Source organism: Mauremys mutica, chromosome 2, assembly GCF_020497125.1.
Source record: "Mauremys mutica isolate MM-2020 ecotype Southern chromosome 2, ASM2049712v1, whole genome shotgun sequence".
In the NCBI taxonomy this organism is placed as follows: Eukaryota; Metazoa; Chordata; order Testudines; family Geoemydidae; genus Mauremys; species Mauremys mutica.
This window is the reverse complement of record NC_059073.1, coordinates 117,248,686-117,273,950: the sequence shown is the minus strand read 5'-3', so window position 1 is coordinate 117,273,950 and position 25,265 is coordinate 117,248,686. Positions and strand designations below refer to the sequence as shown.

At 39.1% G+C, this 25,265-nt stretch overlaps 1 protein-coding gene across 1 annotated transcript in view; it reads right to left on the bottom strand.

Annotated features, from left to right (window-relative positions):
• LOC123363196 overlaps positions 1-25,265 on the bottom strand; it is a 315,703-nt gene that overhangs the window by 206,921 nt on the left and 83,517 nt on the right. The window contains exons 6-9 of the mRNA XM_045004078.1: positions 24,195-24,261; positions 23,724-23,900; positions 8,542-8,643; positions 3,481-3,564 (exon numbers count right to left, since the gene is read on the bottom strand). Of these exons, the coding sequence (XP_044860013.1) occupies positions 3,481-3,564; positions 8,542-8,643; positions 23,724-23,900; positions 24,195-24,261 (430 nt within the window). The remainder of the gene's footprint in view (positions 1-3,480; positions 3,565-8,541; positions 8,644-23,723; positions 23,901-24,194; positions 24,262-25,265) is intronic.

Sequence of the window (25,265 nt, the reverse complement as noted above, 5' to 3'; positions counted from 1 at the left end):
AACTGGGTTGCTCAGCCAGAGCTAGTCCCTTTTATGTTGGCATTACAAAATTCTTTGATTTCCTGTATTAGTCTACCAGTAGGTACCCATTTGTCTGAACTCACCCACAGGATAGTGGAGAAAATGTCATTATGCGGACTCCCGTCAAGACTCCAAAGTTATGGTTGAGTAAACTAAGGATTCCACCTCCTTGTTACATATGAAAAACACAGTGTACCCTCCCCAAACTTACAGCGCTTAGTCTTTGAATACAGAAGAGTATTCAGAGAATTCACAAATAAATCCACTGATTAGTTGAGGAGTTTAAATTAGTTAACAACTGGGTCATTTAAGATTTTAGGAACTATGCCAGTTTTTTTTTTTATCTTGAATGATCATAGAATATCAGGGTTAGAAAGGACCTCAGGAGATCATTTAGTTTAATCCTCTACTCAAAGTTCCCTAAATGGCCCCCCTCAAGAATTGAACTCACGACTCTGGGTTTAAGCAGGCCAATGCTCAAACCACTGAGCTACCTCTCCCCCCACCAGCATAAAAATTTCTGTGTAGTTTACATTATTCTTGCATGAGTTATATTTGAAGAATTATAATTAATTTATGTTATTAACAATTGCTTTCGTTAATTGTTATGATTATAATAGGCTATGACCAGGGTAAGATCAACGTTTCAGGCAATTCTTAACTGGGGCCACTGTGACATCAGAGGTAACTCAATCAATCACCATCCTTCCCATGCAGATAATGTGCATGCAACAATTCCATAGGTCATAATGACTCAGTGGTAAGAGAGAGACTTGACAGATGTGTCAAGTGTTCTTACTGGTAGAATACTTAGCACAGCTATTGCTGCTCTTTAAAAGTTCCATGGCTGCATGATAACATGAGACATCAGTGCTTGATAGTACTGCTGCCTCAGTTTTAGTGAGCACCAAGGCATCACTGCCAAGGAAACTGAGGCAGGAGGGTAAGGGGAGCATGTAAAATACAGAGACATTGGACTTCTTTAGTCCCCCTTTCACACAGCTCCAGTCTCAGTATCCCAGCCCTTAATCTAAACCAATAAATTAATTAAAAGGCTAGATTCACCAGTACACCTCAGCTGTTTTGCATGGATCTCTTAATGTAAAGTAGCTCTAAAGCCAGCTTAACTAGCCAGTGCACTCAAGCGTCTTTGTGCAAGACTGGTGTACCGGTGAACCTGCTCTTACAATTTAATTTTTCAGGTTGATAATATATACCTTCAAATCATTAAAAATATTGCATGGTAGCATTTTCTTTGGGTTTCTTGTTTAGTATTCATGAATGATATTGTAAACATTTTTTTAAAAAGGAAATTTTAAGACCAAAAACTACATTAAAATAGATTTTCAGTTAATAATACATATTAGTAACTTCAGGGCAAACACTTTACAATTACCTCAAAAACAACTATTACAAACCAAGGGGTTTACCATTACTCTTAAAAGAAATCCAAACACATTAATGAATGGAAATGCACAGTTAAGGTATCCAAGCAACCTTAACTCCTTCCTGTTACACTCTAAGGGGGATAAACATGCCTTTAAAATCAATTTAATCTAATCTAGGATTTTAGACTCTAAAATACCTTCATCGTAATTGTATGCTTATTGCAGTGTCATCACTTTACAGATGTTTGGATCAGAATCCAAAATTTTCAACTAGGCCCCATTTTGAACTAAGGGACTGTATATTTTACAACATTCTTTAATATTCTGCTGTTACAGTTGTTTGTAATATCTAGTGATCTAATTAATGTGAAAATATACTACATGGGTAACTCCCAGGTTACTCTATGACAAAATACCTTGAAATATAAAACTATAGAGTAAGCCATGTTCTTCCCTCTCCTGGTAGAATAATCCAGGAGTGCTTTTTCCTTCCTTGTGATGGTGAAGCTCAATAATATCACACTGTAAAGATAAATGGTACTGTATCTCAGTCCAGTGGCCAGGGCACTACCCTGGTTGAGGGAGACGTGGTTTCAATTCCCTCCTTTGCCACTGACTTCCTGGGTGTCTTTGGGCAAATCACTTAATGCCTCAGTTCCCCATATCCCCTGTAAAATGAGGATCGCAGTACTGCACTACTTCACAGAAGTGCTGTAAGAATAAACGGATTAAAGATTGTAAAGTGTTCAGATACTACAATAATGGAGGCCATATAAGTATCACAGAAGAATCCCAAAAGCCAGTATTTCCAATAGAAATAATGTTGAATGGCATGCTGTACCACAGCAAAACATGTTCTGGTTTTAACATATGTTATTACATGATAAAAGCAACAATCAACTTGCAGCAATACTTTGATCTTATTCAGTAATGTGGAACACAACATTAGCATGTAGCAATACTGGGCTTGCTAACAATCTGTTAAAGGTTTTTGTTTATACTATCTACACTTATTTAGCTACGGTAGTTGCACTTTCTTTTCCTTGCATTTAAAATGGAGCCAAATAGGTTTCAAAGATATTAATCATATGGCCAGTGCCAGTTCAAGGGATTTTGCTACCCTAGGCGAAGTGAAAAATGTCTGCCTCTTCTAGAACAAAGTTACTCAAAAACTGAATAGTCATAAAACATGTTGCTACTCCTAAAGCTTGGCTGCCCTAGGCAACTGCCTGTTCTGTCTCTCTTCTAGACCAGACCCTGGATGTAACTGCAAAAGAACACAGGAGCCCTGTAAAGATAGTAAGAATAGAAAACACACACACACATACACACATGTATTCACAAGCTTCATATGAAGAGAAAAATGACAAGGCCAGCCCTGAATTTGTGGGACACCTACCCTAAATGAAATAGAAAAAAGCAGCAGGTATGCACAGCATGTAAAGGTTGGGAAGGTAATGATTCAGTGCAGTCATTGGATGTTAAATAAATATTGTCAAACTAAGTAAAGCAAAAGTAAGCCTGAGAGTTTGGAGTCAAGGAGCCTTCTCACTCTTGCTCTGCTCTTCGTATTGGAGATGAGGAAACATACTATATTTTGGATGCATTTCCTGGGTTCATTATTTCTAATAAAACTAAAGCCAACATTTTCCAACTTGGGTGCTAGCATTACAAAACTACATCTCTATTTTGGCACCCAAATCCCTCTACCACATACACTTGCATTAGATGTTCAGCACTTTTGACAATCAGGTCACATATTTATGTGCCTAAATATGGATTTAAGTGACTAACTTTGGGCATCCGAGTTGGAATATTTTCTATGGTTCATCTCTGTCCAAAGAGGCAGCCTAAAGACCATGCACCATTAAAATCTTAATTAAATACATATAATCATGAATGATAAATGTTTTGGGTGAGATCTTGCCTCCCCCCATTACATGCAATGGGAATTTTACCTTCAACTTCAATGCGTGCAAGATCAGCTACTTCCTTATATTATAGCAAGACAAGTTTTATGACATATATATGCACAGCTCAGATTTTTTAATAAAAAGCTTTAGTTATTTACCTTGATATTCCACCATTTTATTCTCTTCATCTAGAAGTTTCATCAGTTCACCATAGAGAATTTTCTCATCTAAATTCATAGGCACTTAAAAAGAAAAAGTGCAAATCAGGTTTTCCACCAGCTGTTTTTTGTACTGGGATGTAAGGAATTTAAACAAGCTCTTTTGACCTTCTAAAATTAATTGTAGATAAGTGATTGCTATGAAATTTATCACAACTTGGTACTAAGTTATGAAAAATAGTCATATCCTAAAACTAAATTATGGAACAATTTGTAAAGAATATCCTTATTTTATATCCTAATTTATATTAATCTCCTACACACACACACATTGTTTTTTCCTTATTTGAGGTAACAATCTATTTGTAATGTTTCATGTATTTTTATCTAATATTAGCTTCATTCTGTTTGACTTTTGAATAAAAGTAAAAATAACCTCAATGTTTTCAATATTCTTTTGTTCTTGGATATATAGTAGGTAATTTAACATAGCTGTACATTTTAATAGCATGCTGTAAGGATAGCATGAATCTGAAAATCTCCTGAGTATTTACGGCTCCCCATGAAACTGGGTTCTGTCACCAACCTATCATTTAAGTAGAAAATTGGCCATGGAAGCTTCTTCCCCCAGAATATTAGCCAAAATGTTTTTTCCCCAATATTTGTCCAGTTCTATGGTAATTTCAGGGTTAACTCCAGTGTAACCAATACCATAATTAAAGAATTATGGCCTCAATTTTCAAAAGTGACTAATGGTTTAGGGTATCCAGTTTGAGATTCATTAAATGGGTCTGATTTTCAAGGGTGAGTTTTCTTTAAGATGTCAGCCTGGGCACCCAAAAACGGAGGCATCCCAAAATCATTAGTCACTTTTGAAAATGTAGGCTGATACCTTTTTAATTTCTGGCACCTTCTCCTGAAAAAGAGTGACACATCCGTTGTTTTTGTTTGGTTTTGAGGGAATTATCAACTCTAATAAATCTCAAGCACAAACTTTGTTTGTCACATAGCAAAAAGATATTTGTTAATAATTTATCTTTATAGGATAACATTTAAAAATATTATGCCACAGCTACCTGAAACTTCCATTTAACTTTGAATAATATTGCTAGTGACAGAAGATTCACATGTGGTCAGTTGATATGTCTTGGTCTGAGACTGCCTGTATCACAGAATGAGTGATACTCTAAAGTGGGTTTTGAACCTAATACAACAATGCATGCCTTTATCTCTCCACAATGACCAATTGCTGGGTGAAAACAGGCATTGAGTAAATAAGTCTTCCTCTGTCAGTATACAACCAATCCAAAATGAAGACTCCAAACACTAGTTTGGATTCTCCGATCACTTATCTCCTTAGATGTAACTCCATTGACTTCAGTGGAATTACTCTTTACACCTGTGCAAGTAAGAACAAAATCATGCCCAGAGTCTCTTTGGTACCGCAGGCGACAACAGGTTACTGAAATGCACAATCTCAAGCTAAACTACTGTGGACCTCAGAACAGCATTGAGGGTTCAAAGATGGAGTCCACATATATAATAGTGTATGCATATCGTTCTACACCCTATTCATTTTCTTTTGAGTTACTGCTTCTAAAGAGCCTAGGGGATTTAGTAGAGAATTATATCCCTGCTACAGAATTCTATAGAAGGCTAAAAAAAAATTAATAGAAAATATATTACCTTATTAAACCTTATAGGCTAAGAGAAATTTCTATAGAGCCCTATTACATTTCTACAGAACCATATTGATTTTCTCCCTATAGTACTTCTATATAAGGGAAATCAAACAAACTTCTGCTGAAATTGCCAGGTTTTGCTTCAGAGATGCTGTGGCAGCCAACACAAAAGATTCTATGGCATATTTGGGCTCTCAAGAAGCTAAAATGCACATAAGTGAGTAGGGAGAGCAAAAGTCCTTTCTTCAGAGGATGACTAGAGCAACAAAAGATATGCCAAGAGCCAAGTAGTGAACTGGTCAAGCAATAGCTGATTGCTGATAAAGGAAAGGCGGGCCACAGACATATTTACTTCTGTAATGTACAGCCACAACGTACATATGATTATGAATCATTTATCTAAAAGAAATACATCCATCCTATGGCCTAGCATTGCTCTAGGCAATGATATCAGGTAAAAAGAATAAAGTAAACTCCATATAGCATTATAACTGTTCTGCAAATCTCAGTAGAACCAACCTGAGGCTGGCTACTGTTGCTAACATGCCTCTAATAAATTGGGATTTCACATGGCCTTTGAGTGACAGTCCTGACAGGGGAAAACAAAGAGAAATTCAAAAGGACAGCCATTTAGACATTTTCTCTTAGATACAGACTGACCTAATATGTTAATGTCAACAGAAAGAAAAACAATTGGATGGACTTTCTAAGGGCTTTCATCTGCTCCAGACAAACACCCAAGGGAACATTTAGGATTCAACTTATATAGCTTGTCCTCCCTAACATGGGCCTGAGTACAGGGACATATATTGTCCTGACAATAATTTGATTAAGGTGGAGCTTTGACATCACCATTAGATCTTTGTGCGTTTTTATATCTGTCTGCATATACACACGCATCCACAAATACATAAAATCCACTTTCCTCTCTCTGAATATAAAGCAGATCATGGCTTTTGAAGCTCATTTATTAAATGAGTCAAAGCCACTGTCACCAAGAATAAATCCTTCCTCATAAGAAACTTCAGCTTACACAAATCATGCAGGTTATATTCCTAAGGATCACTTTGATATCCCATGACACTGTGGGCTTTTGGTTAGATGCAATATCCTTGATAAACCTAATGGTACAGGATTAGATGACAATCATCTTACTTCTCACTGATTCATAAAAAAAATCAAATTACAGCCCCAATGAACCCAACACATGGCAGAACTTATGATTTCTCTCAGTTGTGTACCCGTCAAAAGCTTCTGCCTTCAAGACTCAACACTTTCCATGAAAAAGTAAGAGTCTCTCATTAACTTCAACAGTGGCCTATTTTAAGATCCTCTATATTTTATGTGGCCACAGATTTTGGGGTCTACGCAGCTCATGGTCTCTAAACATTTGACTAGGGCCAAAGAGTGCAGTGTGTAGCTAAGCACCCCATTAACACCACAATAACCATATTTAAGCCCATGAGTTCTTAGATATGTCTATTTTCCACCCACATTCCAGGCCTTTTTTTATCATGAACTCTTGACAGCACTACTTCCATCATATTAACTCTTTATTATATTGATCAGCTTGTCTTCGAGCGATATTCCACAGGGTCTCTCCGTGGACACTATCGAATGCTTTCTTAAAGTGGATAAAGTTGATTAAGATGGATTTTGGCCAAACAGTAGTTTTTTCAATGATCTGTCAAAAAGTGAATATCTGTTCACAACATGATCCACTTGGACAGAATCCAGCATGTTCTTCCTGTAATATTCTATCCACTGCCTTCATCTTTCTATTCAACGTAACTGTTGCCAATATTTTGCCTGGGATTGACAGCACGCAGGAGTTTATATGGTTGTAGTAAGATTGGACACAGGCTAAGGCGAGTGGTTCGATATTGTGACTGGAGTTAGACAAGGGTGTGTGTTATGCACCAATCCTCCTTGCATTAGCAATAGACTGGGCAAGGACAAGGGCAATAAAAGGCATAATGCATAAAAAGGGGCAGCAGAGATGAATTACACATCCCTGATTTTGCCTTCGAAAATCTAAGTATGATGTAGAATGGGAGGTACAACGGAGGTAGACCAGGAAGCAGCAAAAAATTGGACTGAAAGTAAATGCAGAGAAAACCCAGATTATGAAGATAAGAACCTGGACAATAGATGCAAAGGTGTACATAGATGGAAAATAAACCAAACAGGTAGAAGAGTTCTTGCATGTGGGGAGTATAATGACATTTGGAGGTGGCCATGATAAAAATATCAATATGAAATTAGGAAAAGCAAAACACCACATTTGGAAGAATGAACAACATCTGGTCAAACAAAGATCTCCACACCAAACTAAAAGTCAGATTATACTAAGTGACTGTACTGAAAACACTACTGTACAGAGCAGAGTCGTGGCCAATGATAGTGGCTAACAAAAAGAGATTGGAGGCTGCCTATCACAGAAGGCGGTGAAAGATATTCAAATTTAATGGAAAGACAAAATAACAAACATGAGAGTAAGGAGGCTGACAAAGCTGGACATGTTAGAAAATATCATCAAGGAAAGAAGGCTCAGGTGGTTGGGACATGCATGCCAGAAGGGAGACATGCTACACAAGCATTGGATTGGGAAAGGAAAGATAATGCAAGGAAGGCCAAGGAGACAGTGACAGAAGATACTGAATATGCTGCCATTGCCTGGGAAGAAATATCACCACTGACTACTCTTTCTTGCATCCTCACATAGCTTCCAGTCACTTCGTGCTGGATGCTGGAGTGCAACAACCCTGCATTCCCTGCTGTACAAAAGAACTTGCATTATCCAAAATGAAGTGGGCTAGTGCACACTCCGCAGAGCACAACTTTGCTTCTTATTGTTTCACGTCCTTAAAAAGCAGAAAAGAAAAAAAACCCTCAATGTGTTAGAATAATATTTATATTTGCTGGGTTCCAAAAAACAAAAACAAACAACAACAAAACCCTGGGTGTGCTGCATTCTGATAGGCAAAACACATTGATTTCAATGACATTTTCACTTGAATGAGGACTTCAGGATCACTTCTCCAAAAAAAAGATACTGTTTGGTGCTCTGTTCTGGATTGGGTATTTTAATTAGACAGAACATTTAGGTCAACAGTTTTCTTGGAATATGCTTCTGTATTTCAGTTATATGTTCTATAGTTGCAATAAAATACAGAGTAAAGCACACAGTCCTGCTTTTACCTGTCCACTAACTCACTGTCCTTGATCAAAGACTACCTATGCTGCCCATCATGTTCATGGTGGTGAAGACATATAATTTAAATAGTAACCCTCAATATTTAAATGGAACTGCATATGTGATCTTTGTCACCTCATTTTCACGAATGGAAAAGAATATTTTGACACAAAAATTACATACTTAATTCTGCCTCACCTTCTCCACTGACCTCCATCCCACTCTGCCTTGGGTTTATTTCCTCATCCATCACTGGGTCAAAGTAATTTCTGCTGTATTCATTTCCTGTGGAAAGCACATGAAGTAAGGGTCAGTGATTATTAGAAGCACATGAACCAAAATGTTAATTTTGAAATCGACACCAGCATGCGAAGGGGCATTTTTGCTACTTTATAAGCTTAATTTTTTTAACAAGTCTTCTAAGCCTACTAGTACTGCAATTATCTTGTGAAAGGTCAGAAAAGGTAATTTTGGAAACAAGTGTACTTCATGTTACTTTTGCTCAGAAAGTAATGAGAAAATTCTCAAATTTCGATCATACAAAGATAAAAAAAAATAACCTAAACCAAATCATTCTGGAGACACACATTATAAGAGAAAGTTACCAAGGCTGTAAAGGAACTTGTGCTTCACAGCTGACCCCTCCGATTTCAACAGTTTTAAATTTCACCACTGAGGTTTCAACGTCTGGTGCATCTTTAATGCTGTAGTCTACCAGAGAAGTGCTTAATTACAGAGGAGATACTGGAATGCTGCCTCATTAATCTGAACAGCAATTGTATTAAGTTGGGCTAGGTAGCAAAACAAAGATTTGATGGGATAAAAACACTCGTTTAGCACTTTCCATCTCAATAGCTGTTTTTATCTGTACTTTAGGAACTAATCAACTTTACAAAAGAGAAAGACATATATTAAACTTATCAAAGAAATATACAGTATATAGTTGCCACCAGCTGGCAGAACTTCCTATACCATCAGCTAAAAGAATTCTCTCTGAACACGGATGAGTTATACTTCCTCAAAAAGTGTCCTTCATATGGTAAAAGTGCCTTACTCTGCAAGTAGTGTCATTGAAATCAATGGCACTACATGCATACAGTAAATTACTACTCAGCATAAGAAAATATGGTAGAATCTTGTCCCCAAATTGCTTCAGAATTGTAGAAAGAGGCATAGCACTTTACAGTTTACCTCTATATTCTTGAAAATAAACATATAAGAGGGTAAACAGTTGAAGTCATACACAGGAAAGGGTTAATGCATCCTAGACACACTATAGCAGTCTACAGTATATTTATTTTAGGATCAAAAATAATCCAAGCAGCGGCACTTTTTCCAAGACTAAATGAAACTCTGATATGAAACTAGGTTTAATTTATATTTCTGGACTGGCACATTTTGACTGTCAGTCTCTGTTTTTTCAATGTAGTAAGTACAAGAACTGAAAATTTGCTTTACCTTGAGGTCTCAATAAAGAAAAAATAAATGAGTTTCATTTTTGTTACTTTATCTGTCAACAACTACTAGGCTGGTATGAATCTTGGCAGTATGTAATCAAAGTCTTATGTACTGCAATAACAGAGCTATTCTACCTTATTCACTGTAATTGTTTTCCTCTAGCACAAAACACTATGATGCTATAGGAACACTCTTTCATATGTTGGTAAAATAATTCTCCTGTGTGTTAAAAAAAAAAAGAAAATGATGATGCATCTCTTTATTCAATTGCTTCATAGCTATAAATGTAAACTACTGGAAAGTATATGTTGCAAACTATACAAAGTGGTACTCGGTTAGCGTATCGGCCTTTTATTGGCTCTCTGCACAAGGGTCAATTTAGACTACGTGCTGTATAGTAGGCTCCTGTGTCTAGATTTTTGCAGCTCTGTATTGGACTGAGTAATCTGGGTTTAGGAAGACATGTCACACCATTTGAGGAACGCAGTATTAGAATTTTTTTTGTTCCTTCCCCAAGTTGTTCTTTCTACTCTTATTATAAAACCCTCTTTGAGAAATGGCATAAACCACTTTGCTCACCAGAAGGGTGGATTCGATCCCTACTCCTGTGTCTGATTACAGACTTTTGGGGAGAAATGAGTACTGCACTGGTTGTGGTTGCATAGCTAATGTTTAATTATTCTCTTTGAGCAGCACACCTTTGTGTAACTCTCAGGAGCCACGATCACTTCTGTCAAGAACACAGTAGAAAGAGACAAAACCATTATGCATTGGTATAATCAGACAACTGGGCCTGGGCTCTTACCCCTGGTAGAAGCTCTGAGGTTTAGAAATGTATCATATATTTTCTACCTTCATTAGGATATAGAAGTCATTTAGAGGTCAAAAACTTTGGGCTTGTTTCACACTCCAGAACCTAGGAGGCAGCTGCCTCAGGGAACAAAAGTGGCATTGTCATCATAGCATTCCCATGGGCAGTTCTGCAGAGCACCCAGCTCTAAACTTTGCCAGGGTGCCATTGTAGCCTCCCAGAAGAGGCTGTCCCAAGATGTATCTGATCACTGCATATCCAAGTTACTTGGTCCATCTCTATCTACATTGTGGGCTGGGCCAGCTTGGCCCCTAAGAGGTTAAAGGCAGTTTTAACTGTTGCATACTCATTTCAAGTGAACATTCCTCTGCTGGCAGATTACCAGTGAATCTGGTCCATTGACGTCATAAGTGGGGCCTATTTATTTTTACTTTTAAAAATATTAAATTATCAATTTTAGGCAATGTAACTTACTGCCAAAGGCATTTTGCTAATAACATGAATTCATGAATGGATTAGCAATCATTCCACATTTGTTTTTGGAAATACATGAAAGTATATAACACGTAAATTAACAGGTCCACTGAGGAATTCACATTACACTGCTTCACAACCTAAATAGAGTAAAGTAAATGTTAAGATGGTGTTTGCTTGCAGGTATTTCAAACAGCAGTGCAACACTTGATGGTTTCAGCTGGCAAGTTATTGCAAAATATTTTCTTTACTTTAGAGCTCGGTAACTCTGCATCTGCTGAGTTTTGCTTAGATTTTGGAGTTTGATCAAACTCAAAATCTCAGCTTGAATGTCGGTCTATACCTCAGAGTTTTGCTTTGCTTCATGATACAAACATGACGAACTGTAAATGACTCATGATTTAGAATCATAGAAGCAAAACCATGAATGGTCCTAGGTTCACATGAAAGTGGATGATGTCTCACTTAATAAACCAGATCCTCAGCTGGTGTAAATTGGCATAGCTCAGCTAAAATCAGTAGGGGTATGTCCACACTTGCAGAGTTTTTGCACTGTAAGTTTCACCGGTAATAGAAAAGCACTGGCTTGTGTACTTACTTAATTGTACACAGATATATACCTATTTCATAGAACTGGAAGGGACCCCGAAAGGTCATTGAGTCCAGCCCGCTGCCTTCACTAGCAGGACCAAGTACTGATTTTGCCCAAGCTCCCTAAGCAGCCCCCTTGAGAATTGAACTCACAACCCTGGGTTTAGTAAGGCAATGCTCAAACCACTGAGCTATCCCAATTTTTCAGGCATCAGTGATCATTTACACTAGCACTACTTCCATCGCTGATGAGAGCAGAGCTGTAGGGCAACTATCCCACAGTGCAGCTCTCAATAGGTCTTGTGGGAAGGGGGGGTGAGTGGAAGGCATTCTGGGTCCCTGCTCAGTGTCCCAACAGCCCAATTACTTTCTTGGTTTTTTCGTGGCATTTTTTTAACACCACCCCTCCCCTGCTGTCTGGCTGCTTTCCCTGCCATATCTACAAGCAAAAGAAAGGGGAGTTTCAAGCTTCCCGGGGCTTACAGGGGGTGGGGTGGACATCTGTTTACTTGGCGTCAGAGCAGGGGAGCTGCTGGCCAGAGTGGTCACTTTTGGAACTGTGGGATATCCTTTGGAGGCCAAAAGGTGTTTACGCTGGTATAACATGTCTTCACTTTCACAACAGCGCAAAAAGAACAGCGGTAAGAGCTATATGCCTCTAGTGAAGGTGGTTTTCTTTTTGCAGTGAAACTTCTGAGTTTCACCTCAAAAAGTCATTAACAAGTATAGACGCTCCCATGGTTTAGCACAAAAAAAGGGCTTTAAATAGTATGTGTAGACATAGCCTCAAGTTATCTATTTACACCATCTGAGATGTTCACGAGCTTCAGCAACTTGGTGAGAACATTGAATCTGCATTGCAAAATGAAACCAGAGGAATTTCACATGGTTTACAGTTTCTTTCAAAATTTCATACCACATTTATTTACAAGCATTTATATATAGCTGCATAAAAATTGCAACAGTTATAGTCAACCATTAGATCCATTGGCTGAGATTTTCAAAGCAGTCTAAAAGATTTAGACACGTTTTCCTTAATGGAAGATATGTATCTGACTCACCCAGATGTCTTTGAAAATCTCAACCATCATTCTTATTCACCAACTGTGTATATTAACTGCTATAGGCTGATTAGGTCAGTTAAGTATTTAAGTGTAAACTGATGAGCGTGGATTCCCCTCAAATCTTATTGTGAGCAAGAGAATACAAGGTAGGTAACAAACCATTCCAAGGTGGAGGCCAGGTTCCACATATTTAATATCAGTCCCACAGGTCCCCTCAAAAATCTGGTCTCTGGAAAGTGGGGTCTTGGCATGAAGTGACCTAATCAGGAATTAATGCTGTTTAATTAATGAAAGAACAGTGGCTAACTGTTAATCCATTACTTAAGCATGAATGAGGCCCCTGATCTGACTAATGTAACTGAAAGCTGGCTGGATTAAACTGTAAAATGCTTATTAGCCCAGATGTCTGGAGTAATTTAGCATGAGTCTTGAGATGGCCAGAGAGGTGATGTGGCTGACCTCAGATGTACTACTCACAGGTCTTCTACTCCAAAAAGAGATCTGATGGTGTGTGTGTGTGTGTGTGTTGAGTATGAGCATCCCAGCACAGAGTTAGAACAGGACTGGGACCAAATTATAGGTTGCTCCATTGGGCCTCATATTCTGCAGCTGAGCTGATTGAGCATCTAACTCAATGAAGCATATTGACATCATCAATATTGACATCACTCAGGAAAAGTCAATGTCCATGTGGATGACAACTATGCTGGATTGTTTGAAGATCTGATGCCTCACATTATAACCATGGGACTATCCCAGATGGTTGTTGGCTAACAATATTTAGTTGGACACAATCTTGCTTGTGTTTTCAGAGTAGTACAGGATACTGGATGTGGAGGATGGAGGTAATACCTTTGTCATGAACTGACCTTCATTTTGAGCCAGGCACACCTCTTTATTCTGACAAGACGACTTATTTCATTAGCTAACAGTTTTCCTTCACTTTCACACAGCTCTGAACAACAATACTGTGTAACCAATTCATGGGCAGGACATTGCTGTAATCTTTTATCTTTCACAGTGCCTCTTAAATTTTTATCTCTCATCGTTCACCATCACAGGTCCCCTTAACATACAAGCAGCCTACAAAAGATGCTGTCAGTCTGTCCAGTTGTGACACAAGTTGTGTTTGAAACCTGGTGACATGGCAGCATGTGAAAGAAAGGAGGAGGGTTTTTTTCAACCATCGCATCAATTAAATATTGAGTTAAGGAACTCTTCCACATTGTGGACAGTTTGGTGAATCATGACTCTCTCCAGTAAGTAAAGGTTGTTATAAGAAGGAGGGGGGAATTGTTCTTCTTAACCTCTTAGGATAGGACAAGAGGCAATGGGCTTAAATTTTAGCAAGGGAGGTTTAGGTTGGATATTAGAAAAAGCTTTCTATCAGGACAGTTAACCACTGGAATAAATTTCCTAAGGAGGTTGTGGAACCCTCCATGATTGGAGATTTTAAAGAGCAGGTTAGACAAACACCTGTCAGGGATGGCTTAGATAATACTTAGTCCTGCCATGACTGCAGGGGACTGGACTAGATGACCGCTCGAAGTCCCTTCCAGTTCTATGATTCTAAGTAGCAGAATTGAGCTTTATCTTTGTGAAGAGTTCTCATTCTACTTTGTAGACAGAATCCCTTGGATGTGGCCCAAGCATTCACGTTCCCATGTTTGCTGAGCCATTTCCAGATGGGGTCAATCTAGGATCTTCTTAGCTTGAGTTTCAGCCGGTGTCTCTCACTGAGATTTTGCAGGTGCTTTGGAGTTCCAAGTTATGATAAATGAACCGGTCTCATGTCCCTTTTACCTATTAAATATAGTGTGGAGATACTGGGTCCATTATTAGATGGGATTGTCAATGTCCCCTTCCTGGAGGCGCATGCTACCTTTCCATAGAGAATTAATTGTTCAGCCCTTCTTAAGAAACAAGCTTTTAAGATTGGTAATCTCACTAATCACTCAGGGCTAAATCGACCAGGTGCCAAACTGCCATTTTAGGTGCCTAAATCCAAAATTTAGTTCCTCAAAACCCTTGCTCAGCTGCTGCCTAACCAGACAGATGCCTAAATTAACAGTAGAAACATAGGCACACAGGGAAAGTCCCCTAGAGGCCTATAAATCTGTTGGTGGGCAAGCAAAAAGCCAGCTAAGTCAAGCTGCTTGGCGGCTAACTCATGCCTCCCCAAACTGAGTGCTCCAAACACCAGGTTAGAGAGTTATTCTCACTCACCCTTTGGCCTGCTGAATATTTATTTATACCAAGTGAAAATCTTTGCTTTTTTAGGAGAAAGGACTGACCTAGCTTAGGTACCTAACTCTAGGAGAGGGTTCATGGGTGTGAATCCTGAGTGGAGGGAGGCAATTCCCCCAGAGCCACAGATAGGTGCCTAATTCCAAGAGACAAGTGCAGATCTGGCCACACCCCTCTCTGCTGCATTTCCTACTGTCTTGTTTAGGCAACTCCCCACTCAGCTTGCTGGCATCTGTGAATCCCATTCTTAGGTGCCTAACTGTTGCCATGCATTGTATAGTGAATCTGAGCACCTTTCTCAGGACTGTGAATTTCATTGGACAGCAGCACACCTAAAGGCGGGCATTGTAATGCTGAGCCTAAATTCCCTTTGTGTACCTAGCACTCAGTCTCTAATCTTCCATTTGAGGGGAAAGTTATAAAAAAAAGTAAGTGTCATAGCAATTCTAGTGTACATGAATGGAGAGTCAGGCCCACTGAAGTTTTTCTCACTTATGCCAGGGACAGAATTTGTCACAACTTAAATTAAGTTTTTTTTGCACACCAGCAAAATCCCTAACCCAGTACAAATTATCAGGGGGTAGTCGTGTTAGTCTGTATCCACAAAAATAACAAGGAGTCTGGTGGCACCTCATTGTTTTAATACAAATTATATTACTTGGTCAATTCCGCATACCCTGCAATTTACAAAACTACTTAGGTCTCCATTGAATTTGGCACGATGGAACAAATTCTGATCAAAGTTGTTGTAAATCTGGAATGACTTTGCTGAAGTCCATAAAGTTATTCTTACTATACACTAGATTATATCTGATAAGGATATGTTTTACACAGAATTTCAAAGTAGAATAAGTCATAGGTATGAGAGTTCAACCCCAAAATATTTTTTTAAATAAACTCTTATAATTGAAGACCATGAAAATAGTACCTGTAGGTTAGTATCTAAAAATATATCTTCTGCGATGCTATCAGCATTTGGTGAATTTTCCATTTTTTTAATGTTTTAGAAAATATCAAATACCTCCTCCACCTCTCATTCACTTTCTTTATCTTTGACAGAAACCTTAGATAATGACTTCTGGCTGGGAAAGCATTATCTAAAGTTGTATCTAAGGTTCACAATATAAACATGAGTTGTCAACTTTGACAGAATATTGGCTGAATGAATGTCCATGAGCATAAATAGAGTGTTTCACTCCATTCTTTCTGGAGAGTTTGAAAAATGCCGCACTGTGCTCACAGTATTTGCTTTGTTCCCCATTTGTTTCTTGGAAGACTGACTGCATTTGCAACTCTTTAGGCAGAGATACAGCACAATCTGTTTCTATTGGTAATTTGTTTTTCTGAAGGCAACAGAAGGCACTGTGCCAAGGGATGCCAGTGTAAGACCTGCTGGTTCTCCTGGGGAAACGCTGTTGGTGGAATACATGAGAAAATCCATACTGATGCTAGTGGAGTTCATTCAGAAACACTGCCAAATAATCCAACATATGTAAGTGGGGAAAATGTATATTGAGCACCTTGGTGACCAAATTTAGTAGTTCACATGATACTTGTGGAAGAACCCGCAGAGAAATGGATGAGAATCTTAATGAGCAGCAGACCCTACCAGGAAACATCCTATTGCCAGAAGAAATAGATTTGGTCAAGAGAGTTATGCTAAAAATTATAAAAACTCAGGCATCATTTGGAAAGAATACTTTCAAATTGAAAGTTTAACCTATCCTCAGAATCGCACTTCTATACCTTGCATACATTTGATTTTAGTTAATTTTACTTAGACAAGTGCCAAAGCATGTCTGTTGTTGAAAGTATACACCTTGGGTCCAGTGTTGCACACTAAATTACACTCAGTGCAATTCTGTTGATTTCAATTGTATTGCACTAGATGTAATTCAGTGTAGAATTTCTTCCGTTGACAACCCTGTTCTTCCTAAACATATACTTTTAATATATCATGCCCAGTGTGCAATATTTCAGCATTTCCATTTCTAGACCCAGTTGGAATCAGAGAGTGAAGAGAGGCATGAAACTGAAAATAATACGAGAAAAGTTTTTTTAAAAAGTTATGGCTCAGTTTCAGTTCAGATTTGAGGTCACTTCATATGTGATATGAAACCATTTTTTCCAGCAGTAATAGCCAGTGTGTCAAATTCCCATTTCCCTCAACTACAAACTTCCAGCATTTGACCATTTGTTATCTGTGTTTACCATCTTCTTAGTTTGTAATCTATTCTCAAAATTACATTAAATTTTGTTCAAAAACTTTAGACTTACAGGGCATGTAAACGTACTGATTTTGACAGATCATAGTTTTTATTATCAATTTGATATCATAAGTGACTGCTACATGAAGCCCTTATTTTGATGTATATTTCTAGATCTAGATCCAGTCCCATTTCACGTCCAGGCTGAATCTTCAAGTTCAGCAACGAAGGAGTATTCCCACTGTTGATAGAGATTATATAATATCTCTGCAGTCATAAATGGGAGTTAGACTCCTAAGTCATTTAAATAATGTTGAAAAATTTCACCTGTATTTGCAGCCAAATTCTGACCCCCAGATGTGAAAATGCAAATCTCCTTGTCTCACTGGAAACTGGTGTTTCCATTTGTACCATGCAGCAAAATTTGATCCTTCACTTTACACCAGTGGTGAAAGTAACTTAAGGGACCTCACAATTTAAATGGCCCAGGGCTCCGGCTGCAGCAGCGGCAGTTTGCAGCCCCGGGGCCTTTAAATCACCACTGGAGCCCCATGGTAGTGGTAGCTGTGGCAGCGGCGGGGAGCCCTGGGCCCTTTAAATCACCACCGGAGCTCTGGGGCTCCCGGCAGCTGTCACTACCCTGGGGCTTCGGCGGTGAATTAAGAGGGCCGGGGCTCTGGCAGCAGCGACCAGGAGTCCTGGGCCCTTTAAATTGCCACCGGAGCCCCGGGGCTCGCAGCCGCTACCCCAGGGCTCCGGCAGCAGGGCTCTGGCAGCAATTTAAAGGGCCAGGTGCTCTGGCTGCTGCCAGGAGCCCAGGATCCTTTTAAATTGCCACCTGGGGAAGCTGCTTCCTGCTGGTATGGTCGGCTGTGTACCGGCTCTTGCCCCTTCTGCTTTACACCTACATTTAAGTCCCAATCCTGTTGTAGACTCTGCACTGGCTGACCTCTACCAAGCCCCATTTATTTAAATGGGGCTCTGCCTATGGGTGATGGCCAACCCGTACGGAGTTCATTGCAGCACTGGGGTCTTTGCGGTAACTGTTCAGTATTTCATATTGAAAGTGGTGTGCCTAAATGGCGTGTTAATCTCTGTGTGTGTGTGTCAACATTTTTTCCTGTTTTTCCTTTTTCTTTATACGTAAAATACTTGGGAGTCCTGGGTTCAACTCCCTGTTCTAACACAGGCTTCCTATATGACCTCAAGCAAGTGACTAAGTCCTTCTGTGCCTCATTTCCCTATCTGTAAAATAGAGATAATAATACTTCCCTCTCTCCCAGGGGTGGTATTAGGAAAAATACACTAAATATTGTGAGGCACACAGAACTGTGGTAATGGGGGCCACATAAGTATGATCACTAGATAGGTAAATTGATTGATAGACATCTTGAAAACAACTCACAATGAGAATGTATTTGATTAGCTGACCTTTAGTCTTCATTTGGTCTTCTTCACCCTAAAGATCTATTTTTTCTTTTCTTTTCTTTTCTCTCTCTCTCTCTCTCTAATATTGTTCATTTCTGTGGGGCATGATATGAGATGTTAACAGTGTCTGTTCTAGATAAAATGGTAGAATCAGTTAGTGCTCATGATTTTAGCAGATAATTTCGTGTTGAAAGTGCTGTGTGTACTGGACATGATAGGAAACAATAATGGTTTTTGTCACTTGAAAACAATTTTAACTCAAATGACCAACATTTGGGGTCAGATGGCCTCTGACCTTAGTGTGAATGTGCAGTGTAGGAGAGAGAAGCAAAGAGTCTTTCATTCATCTTTTAGATCCTCGGAACAAGTTGCAAGGACAATCTCAGTCTCTGGAGTTGCAAAATCACTACCAAAAGGGGCAAGGAGGAAGTAAGCCACACTGTGGTGGGATGCTCAAGACCGCATGATCCTAAAGCTTTGCACAGGCTTCCTGAATGCTGTCACTGGATTAGGGACTTGAATTTGGGTCTCCCATATCCCAAGTGAGTACCCTCACCACCAGGTTTTACAGTCATTCTTTTTAATCTGGCCCAATGACTATTTATTTTTTTTAATATATAAAGTGGAACAATTCTAACAGCAGAGATTGTCAGAGATACCACCTACCCTGAACAGCCAGCAGCATGGTGGTTAGAGAACTCACCTGGGATAAGGGTGACTCAAATTCAAATTCCTTTTCCACACCAGACAGAGGGGGTGCCTGAACTCAGCTCTCCCACCTCCCAGGTGAGTACGCTAACCATGGAGCTAAAGGGTATAAGGGGGGCACCACCACAGCCACCTGAAAAAAAATGTTTGGCTGAAACTATTTGGCAAATTTGTTTCAAATTCACAAATGGATTCAGGTTGACTGACATATTTTTTCAGCAAATAAACTACTTGTCCAAAAGAATTCATCCAGCTCTATTCCTGAATGCTAAGCTTGGACAATCACCCTGGCCTCTAGTTTTAAGAGTCCACTGATTTTAGATGCTTCAGCTTCTGATTCCTCAAACCGGGCACCTAAAAATGGAAGCACCCAAAATGAGTGGGTACTGTTGGATATTGTGTATTTAACCTCTCTCTGTCACTTTCCTCACATGTAAACTAGAATAAATCTTACTTAACTACCTCACAGTGATGTTATGGGATTTAACAGGGCCAAGGATCTGGCTGTTAACTAAGTCCCGGTTGGACTCCTGAGGCGTAAAGGAATTTGAAGCCATCCTACATGAGCAACAGGGGATCTCCCTAGCATATGGCTGGTGCTATGCCACCACTTCCCAGCCTCCTTGGCATAGGGATGTGTTGAGACATGCCAGGAGTGGGAGAGGGTGTGCCCAGAGAGCCCTGCCCTCCAGCAATCACAGCCAGTGAACAGTCCTTGTGATGCTGTGGGAGGAAATTAAGGCAATCCTGGTAACATTCTACGTTGCACCAGGGGGCAAGTCAGTTTGTGGCTGCCCAGAGGTCATGGGAGAGGGGTGGAAAGACAGTGGAAAGCCACTTCTGCCCTCCCCCCTCCAGCCTTCAGGTGCATTGAGCAGCGCTCTAGAGCACACCTGAGGATCTGGTCCAGTATTTATACTGTGCTTTAAATATCTAATGTGTTAAATTTTCAGTCTTGATTATTTTGTTTACAAGTATGACTTTATTAAGTGGTCTAAGGATATTTTAATGCTACAAGCTGGCAGTGGGAGTTGATTCCCAGCTCGCATATAAATACTCACACTAGCTGGATGAGAGCTAGCAGGAGTATAAATAGTAGTGTAGTTGCAGTAGCATGGGCAGTGACAGTAAAGGCATGGCTTAGCTGGACAGAGTATGAATCCCTTGGGAATGTACTCTGCTGCCGCTGCCCATGCTACCACATCTATACGGCTGTTTATACTCACACTAGCTCTCATAGAAATAGTGCCAATACAACTACATGAGCTGGGAATCACACACCTACCTTGTAGTGTAGACGTAGCTTAAGTCTCACTGAAGGACAATGAGACTTAGACTTCAAACTTTTGAAAATGGGATTTAGGCTCCTACAATCAGGTCTGCACACAGATTTTGTATTGGTATAACTATATTGGTTAGGGTGGTGATTATTTTTACTGGTATTTCCATGGCATGGGTGCAGGCATAGCAGGATACAAGTGCACTTCATGTATGTGAATAAGCTATTCTGGTATAAACACTTTTATACCAGTATAACTGCATCCACACTGAGTGGGTATATTGCTTGAACTATACCAGTCCAGTTACAGTTGTAAACTTTTATGTATCGACAAGGCCTACCCAAGTCATTTAGGCACTTTTGAAAATTTTACCCATCATCACCATTTTGTTTCAGAATACCCTTTATGGAAGTACAGAGCAATTTGAAAACTGCTTAAAATATGATGCTATAGATATTGGTCAAGTAAATTGTATTACCAAGGAACAGAGAGAGGGATGCAAAAAAACCCAACCCCCCCCCCCCGACATTTTTTAATTTGCCCTCACATTTAATTGTCACTTTATTATCTCTTGACCTAGTACCTAACTGACCTTAACGATTCTGGTTTTTGTTTTTAATCCTGCCCCAGTATCAGCGTATTGTTATTTTAACCCTTACCTACTTTTTCCATTTGTTGTTATTTTTATATTTATTTGACCTAGGGCTAGCTACCATGTTTTCCTTTCCTAATTTATCCTTTTTGTTGTGCTATTTTTAACCTATGCCTAGTTTCTTTCTCAGGCTTTTCTGTTTTACAGTGTATATATGGGCATTTGTATATATCTAAGTACCTTTTGCTCTTGATGCAGGCTGAATGAGGATTCAAAAAGTAACCTATAATAGTAGGAAAATATTAAGATAGTAATTTTTGGCAAGATTGTTTACAGTATTTTCAGATATCACCATATGAACTGTACTTAGGTGCTTCATCCCCATACTGGCAGATGTCAAAAGTGCAGAATTCAAATTGTACCTGGAGGGTCATGGGTCACTTGCTGGAGGATTCTCTGCAGCTTGAGGTCTTCAAACCACAATTTGAAGACTTCAATAACTCAGACATAGGTTAGGGGTTTGTTATAGAAGTGGATGGGTAAGATTCTGTGGCCTGCTTTGTGCAGGAGGTCAGACTAGATGATCATAATGGTCCCTTCTGACCTTAAAGTCTATGAGTCTATGAGTAGGAAAAATACTATATTCTGCAATGTTAACAATTGGTTTTGAATTTATAATACATTTCCCTTCCTCTTGTTTGTGTAGGGACCATAGGAAAAACTGGCAGCACCCCATTTCATCTTGGAATAATGGTCCAACACCAAACTAATTTAAGAACATCTAGGCATAAGAGGCTAGACTGAGACATTTAGGTACCAACCTACTGTAAGCGCTGCTGAGCTGCACCCACCTAGGGGAGCAACTTTGTGGGGTGCAGCTCCCGCCACAGTGGTCAGTAGTTGGAGCGTTGGAGCCACAGACCTGCCTCCTTCCTAGCCATCAGGCACCCCCAGGGGATTTGGGGCAGAGAAGACCTGTGCTCCGCAAAATGCAGAGTCTTCAATTCTCACTGGCCTTTATGTAGGCTACACCAGGGACAGGAAGGCTTCTTACCTTCTGTGCCACCATACACAGCCATGTTAAGGCCAAGGAGAATATAGGAGATGGATTTAGCAAAGGATCAGAGGGACTTGCAGGCTCTCAGTACCTCAAACACCAAAAGAACATGGCTAAGATTTTAAAAAATGAGCATCTAAAGTTATTCTCTGCAGTTCCTATTTAGGCACCTAAATAAGTGGCCTGATATGCAGAGGTGCTGAGCATGCAGAAGTCACTGCTGTTGACTTCAATGGGAACTGCAGGGTGCTTGGCACTATAGATAATCAAGTCACTTATTTAGGTACCTAAATATGGACTTGGGTCCTACACTTGCACATTACTTATGCGTGTACATAGACCCATTGAAGCCAATGGGACCACTTACATGAGGAAAGTTAAGTATCTGCATAAGTGTTTGTAGAATAACACTTCATAGCCTAACTTTAGGCACCTGTTGTATAAAAGCTTGGCCCAAAATTCTTCCCACATATTTTAGGAGATCAATTGAAGTTCTTCTGAAAGTCTTTTATTGTTAAGGAAACAAAAACTGTTATGGTAATATTTATAATAGTAATAATTCAAAATAATACAACAACAAAGGCTGCTCAAAATTTTCAAGTTTCAATCTGTAGTAAGAAAGTTGACTGCAGCAAAGATAACTATGGCTTGGTGTAAGTTATTTAACTGAAAGCTAAAGGGTTCTTCCAAAGGTAATAATGATACTATGCCCTAAATAAACTGAGGCTGAAAGCCAATTCATTTATTATAGCAGGCTACAACTATTATCAGGATAACAGGAAGCATTGACCCATTATTATTATTATAATGAAATGTCCACTGATAGTTTTTGAGATATAGTTGGGCTTAAAAAACAAACAAACAAACATGTTGGTTGATTGAGAGCATATGGATGGTGAGGGCAATAGTGGATCAGGGACTTACATAATGTTTTTTTAAAACTATTCTAATGCTTGAGAGTCAATAACTGTGCAACATCTCTGCTCTTTGGCTGAGATGATTCCATTTCAGCATCATATAAATTAACAGAAGCAGCAAAGAATCCTGTGGCACCTTATAGACTAACAGACGTTTTGCAGCATGAGTTTTCGTGGGTGAATACCCACTTCTTCGGATGCAAGTGATGCTACCCCCTCTGATACATAAATTAACAGGAAACTATTTTCACAATAGCTTGTGAAGTAGTTTCTTCTGCTGGCAGAGAGCATCATACAACTTTGTCCCGTCATCAGGAGTTATGTAGGCATGAAGATAGGAGAATAGATCTCTAAATATTTAGATGTCAAACGTTTTCAGCAATATTTTGAATTTTACATCCCAGGCTTTCAGGGGAGCCTGTTTGGATATGTTAGGATGGAATGTCTGGTGTAGGCCATGGAATGCACAGGTTAGATCAGGAACACAACTACTGTCACTCAGTTTGAGGATAATCAAGACTGAAGTCTCACCTCTTGGTTCAGCATGGGCTTGCAGCCTGAGTTTTTGTTGGTGAGCTGCAAGGGTGCTATCTAGCTTGTCATGTCTAATAACTTTCTCTTCTGAAGTCTGATATGCTGAAAGATCTGTGCTGCTGATGTTAAAAGCTGGATTTTCAATGCCTTCTGTTGCTGCTCTCTCTTCTTTTACTATAGAAAACAAGGAGGTCAGAAGAGCACATTATACCAAAGTGTATTTCAATGACAAGCAGAAAATTCCTTCTAGTAATTCCTTTGCTGAAAGACTCAAGTGTATCGTCCTCAAATGTCGCCAAAACAGAATTAGGTTAAAATTAACTCTAAAAAAAAAGAATAAATGATTAAAATAATTACAAATTGCACCCTGACAAGCAAGAGCAAAATTTCGCCCACAGCCATTTGTCTGTAATTAGTTAATTAATCCTTACACAAATTATGAGCAATAACTCATCAAGCAAGGCTCACCCATCAGAAATTCAGCCGACTTGGATTTCTTCTGCTTAGTTTGCTTCAGAGCCTTCTGCTGGAACTTCTGGAGGGAAATTGTTAAATGAATAAATTAGCTAAAGAACGAAGATCATCCTTTATGATCCACAACTAACACAGTATTTTAAATAAGGGATGGCATTGAAATGTCATTTAATTTACATCTCTGCTAACGGGGTCAAACATTAATTGAACAACAGAAGTGGAAGAATTAAATAAAATTGGAGAAGAAAAGTTAAAACAAATGCCAAATGAAGGTCACATTAAAATACTTTGTTTTTTGCCATTTTTAATTAATGCAAAGAAACCTCAGTAAAGGAAGAGCTAGAAAACTCATCTTTAGAGTATGCATTCAGCACAACAGCTCTGCTTCACTTTCAGAAACTAGAGGCTGCGTTTAGAAAAGTTTGGTTATGCGGTGTGTTTTCAGGTAGCCCTGCTCTTGTCCTTCTCTGGGTGGGTTTGTTTGTTTCCAGGTCCACTTATATAAAACAATGTATTTGTTTAGAACAAAGAAACTAATAATGAGATTGCCCTGTTCATGTGAAACAACAGAATGATAAAACAAAATCGCTACTTTCCCAAAAATAATTTAAACCACCAAAATTTCAGGTGTTGCCACCAGAGATATTCCATGATTATGGGGGGTAGGTGGGAAGTAGAATTCACTACATTGCTGAAAATTCATTTAATATTAAAAGCATGCAAAAAATGGTTACGATGTGCATGAATAGCAACAAATCTTATTAGAGGCCCCAGGTTCTTACAAGTTGTAAATTAAATACTCGGCGGATGTGAGGCTCTAAGAAGATTCAGTAGCAACACCATGAGCAAGGCCCAAGTTTTAAACTTGATCTTTGTACAAGAGTCTGCTTGATGGCAATGAGAGTTTCACACAGGGGACCAGGGTTGAATATAGGCCTGTATAATTAACACTTATAATAAAAATAGCAATCAGCTGAAAGCAATGTAAAAAGTTGCAAACCGGAGGGTAGGGACTAAAGTAAAATGGCTGAATACTAAGAAAAAACAATGTTAATATACTTGTTT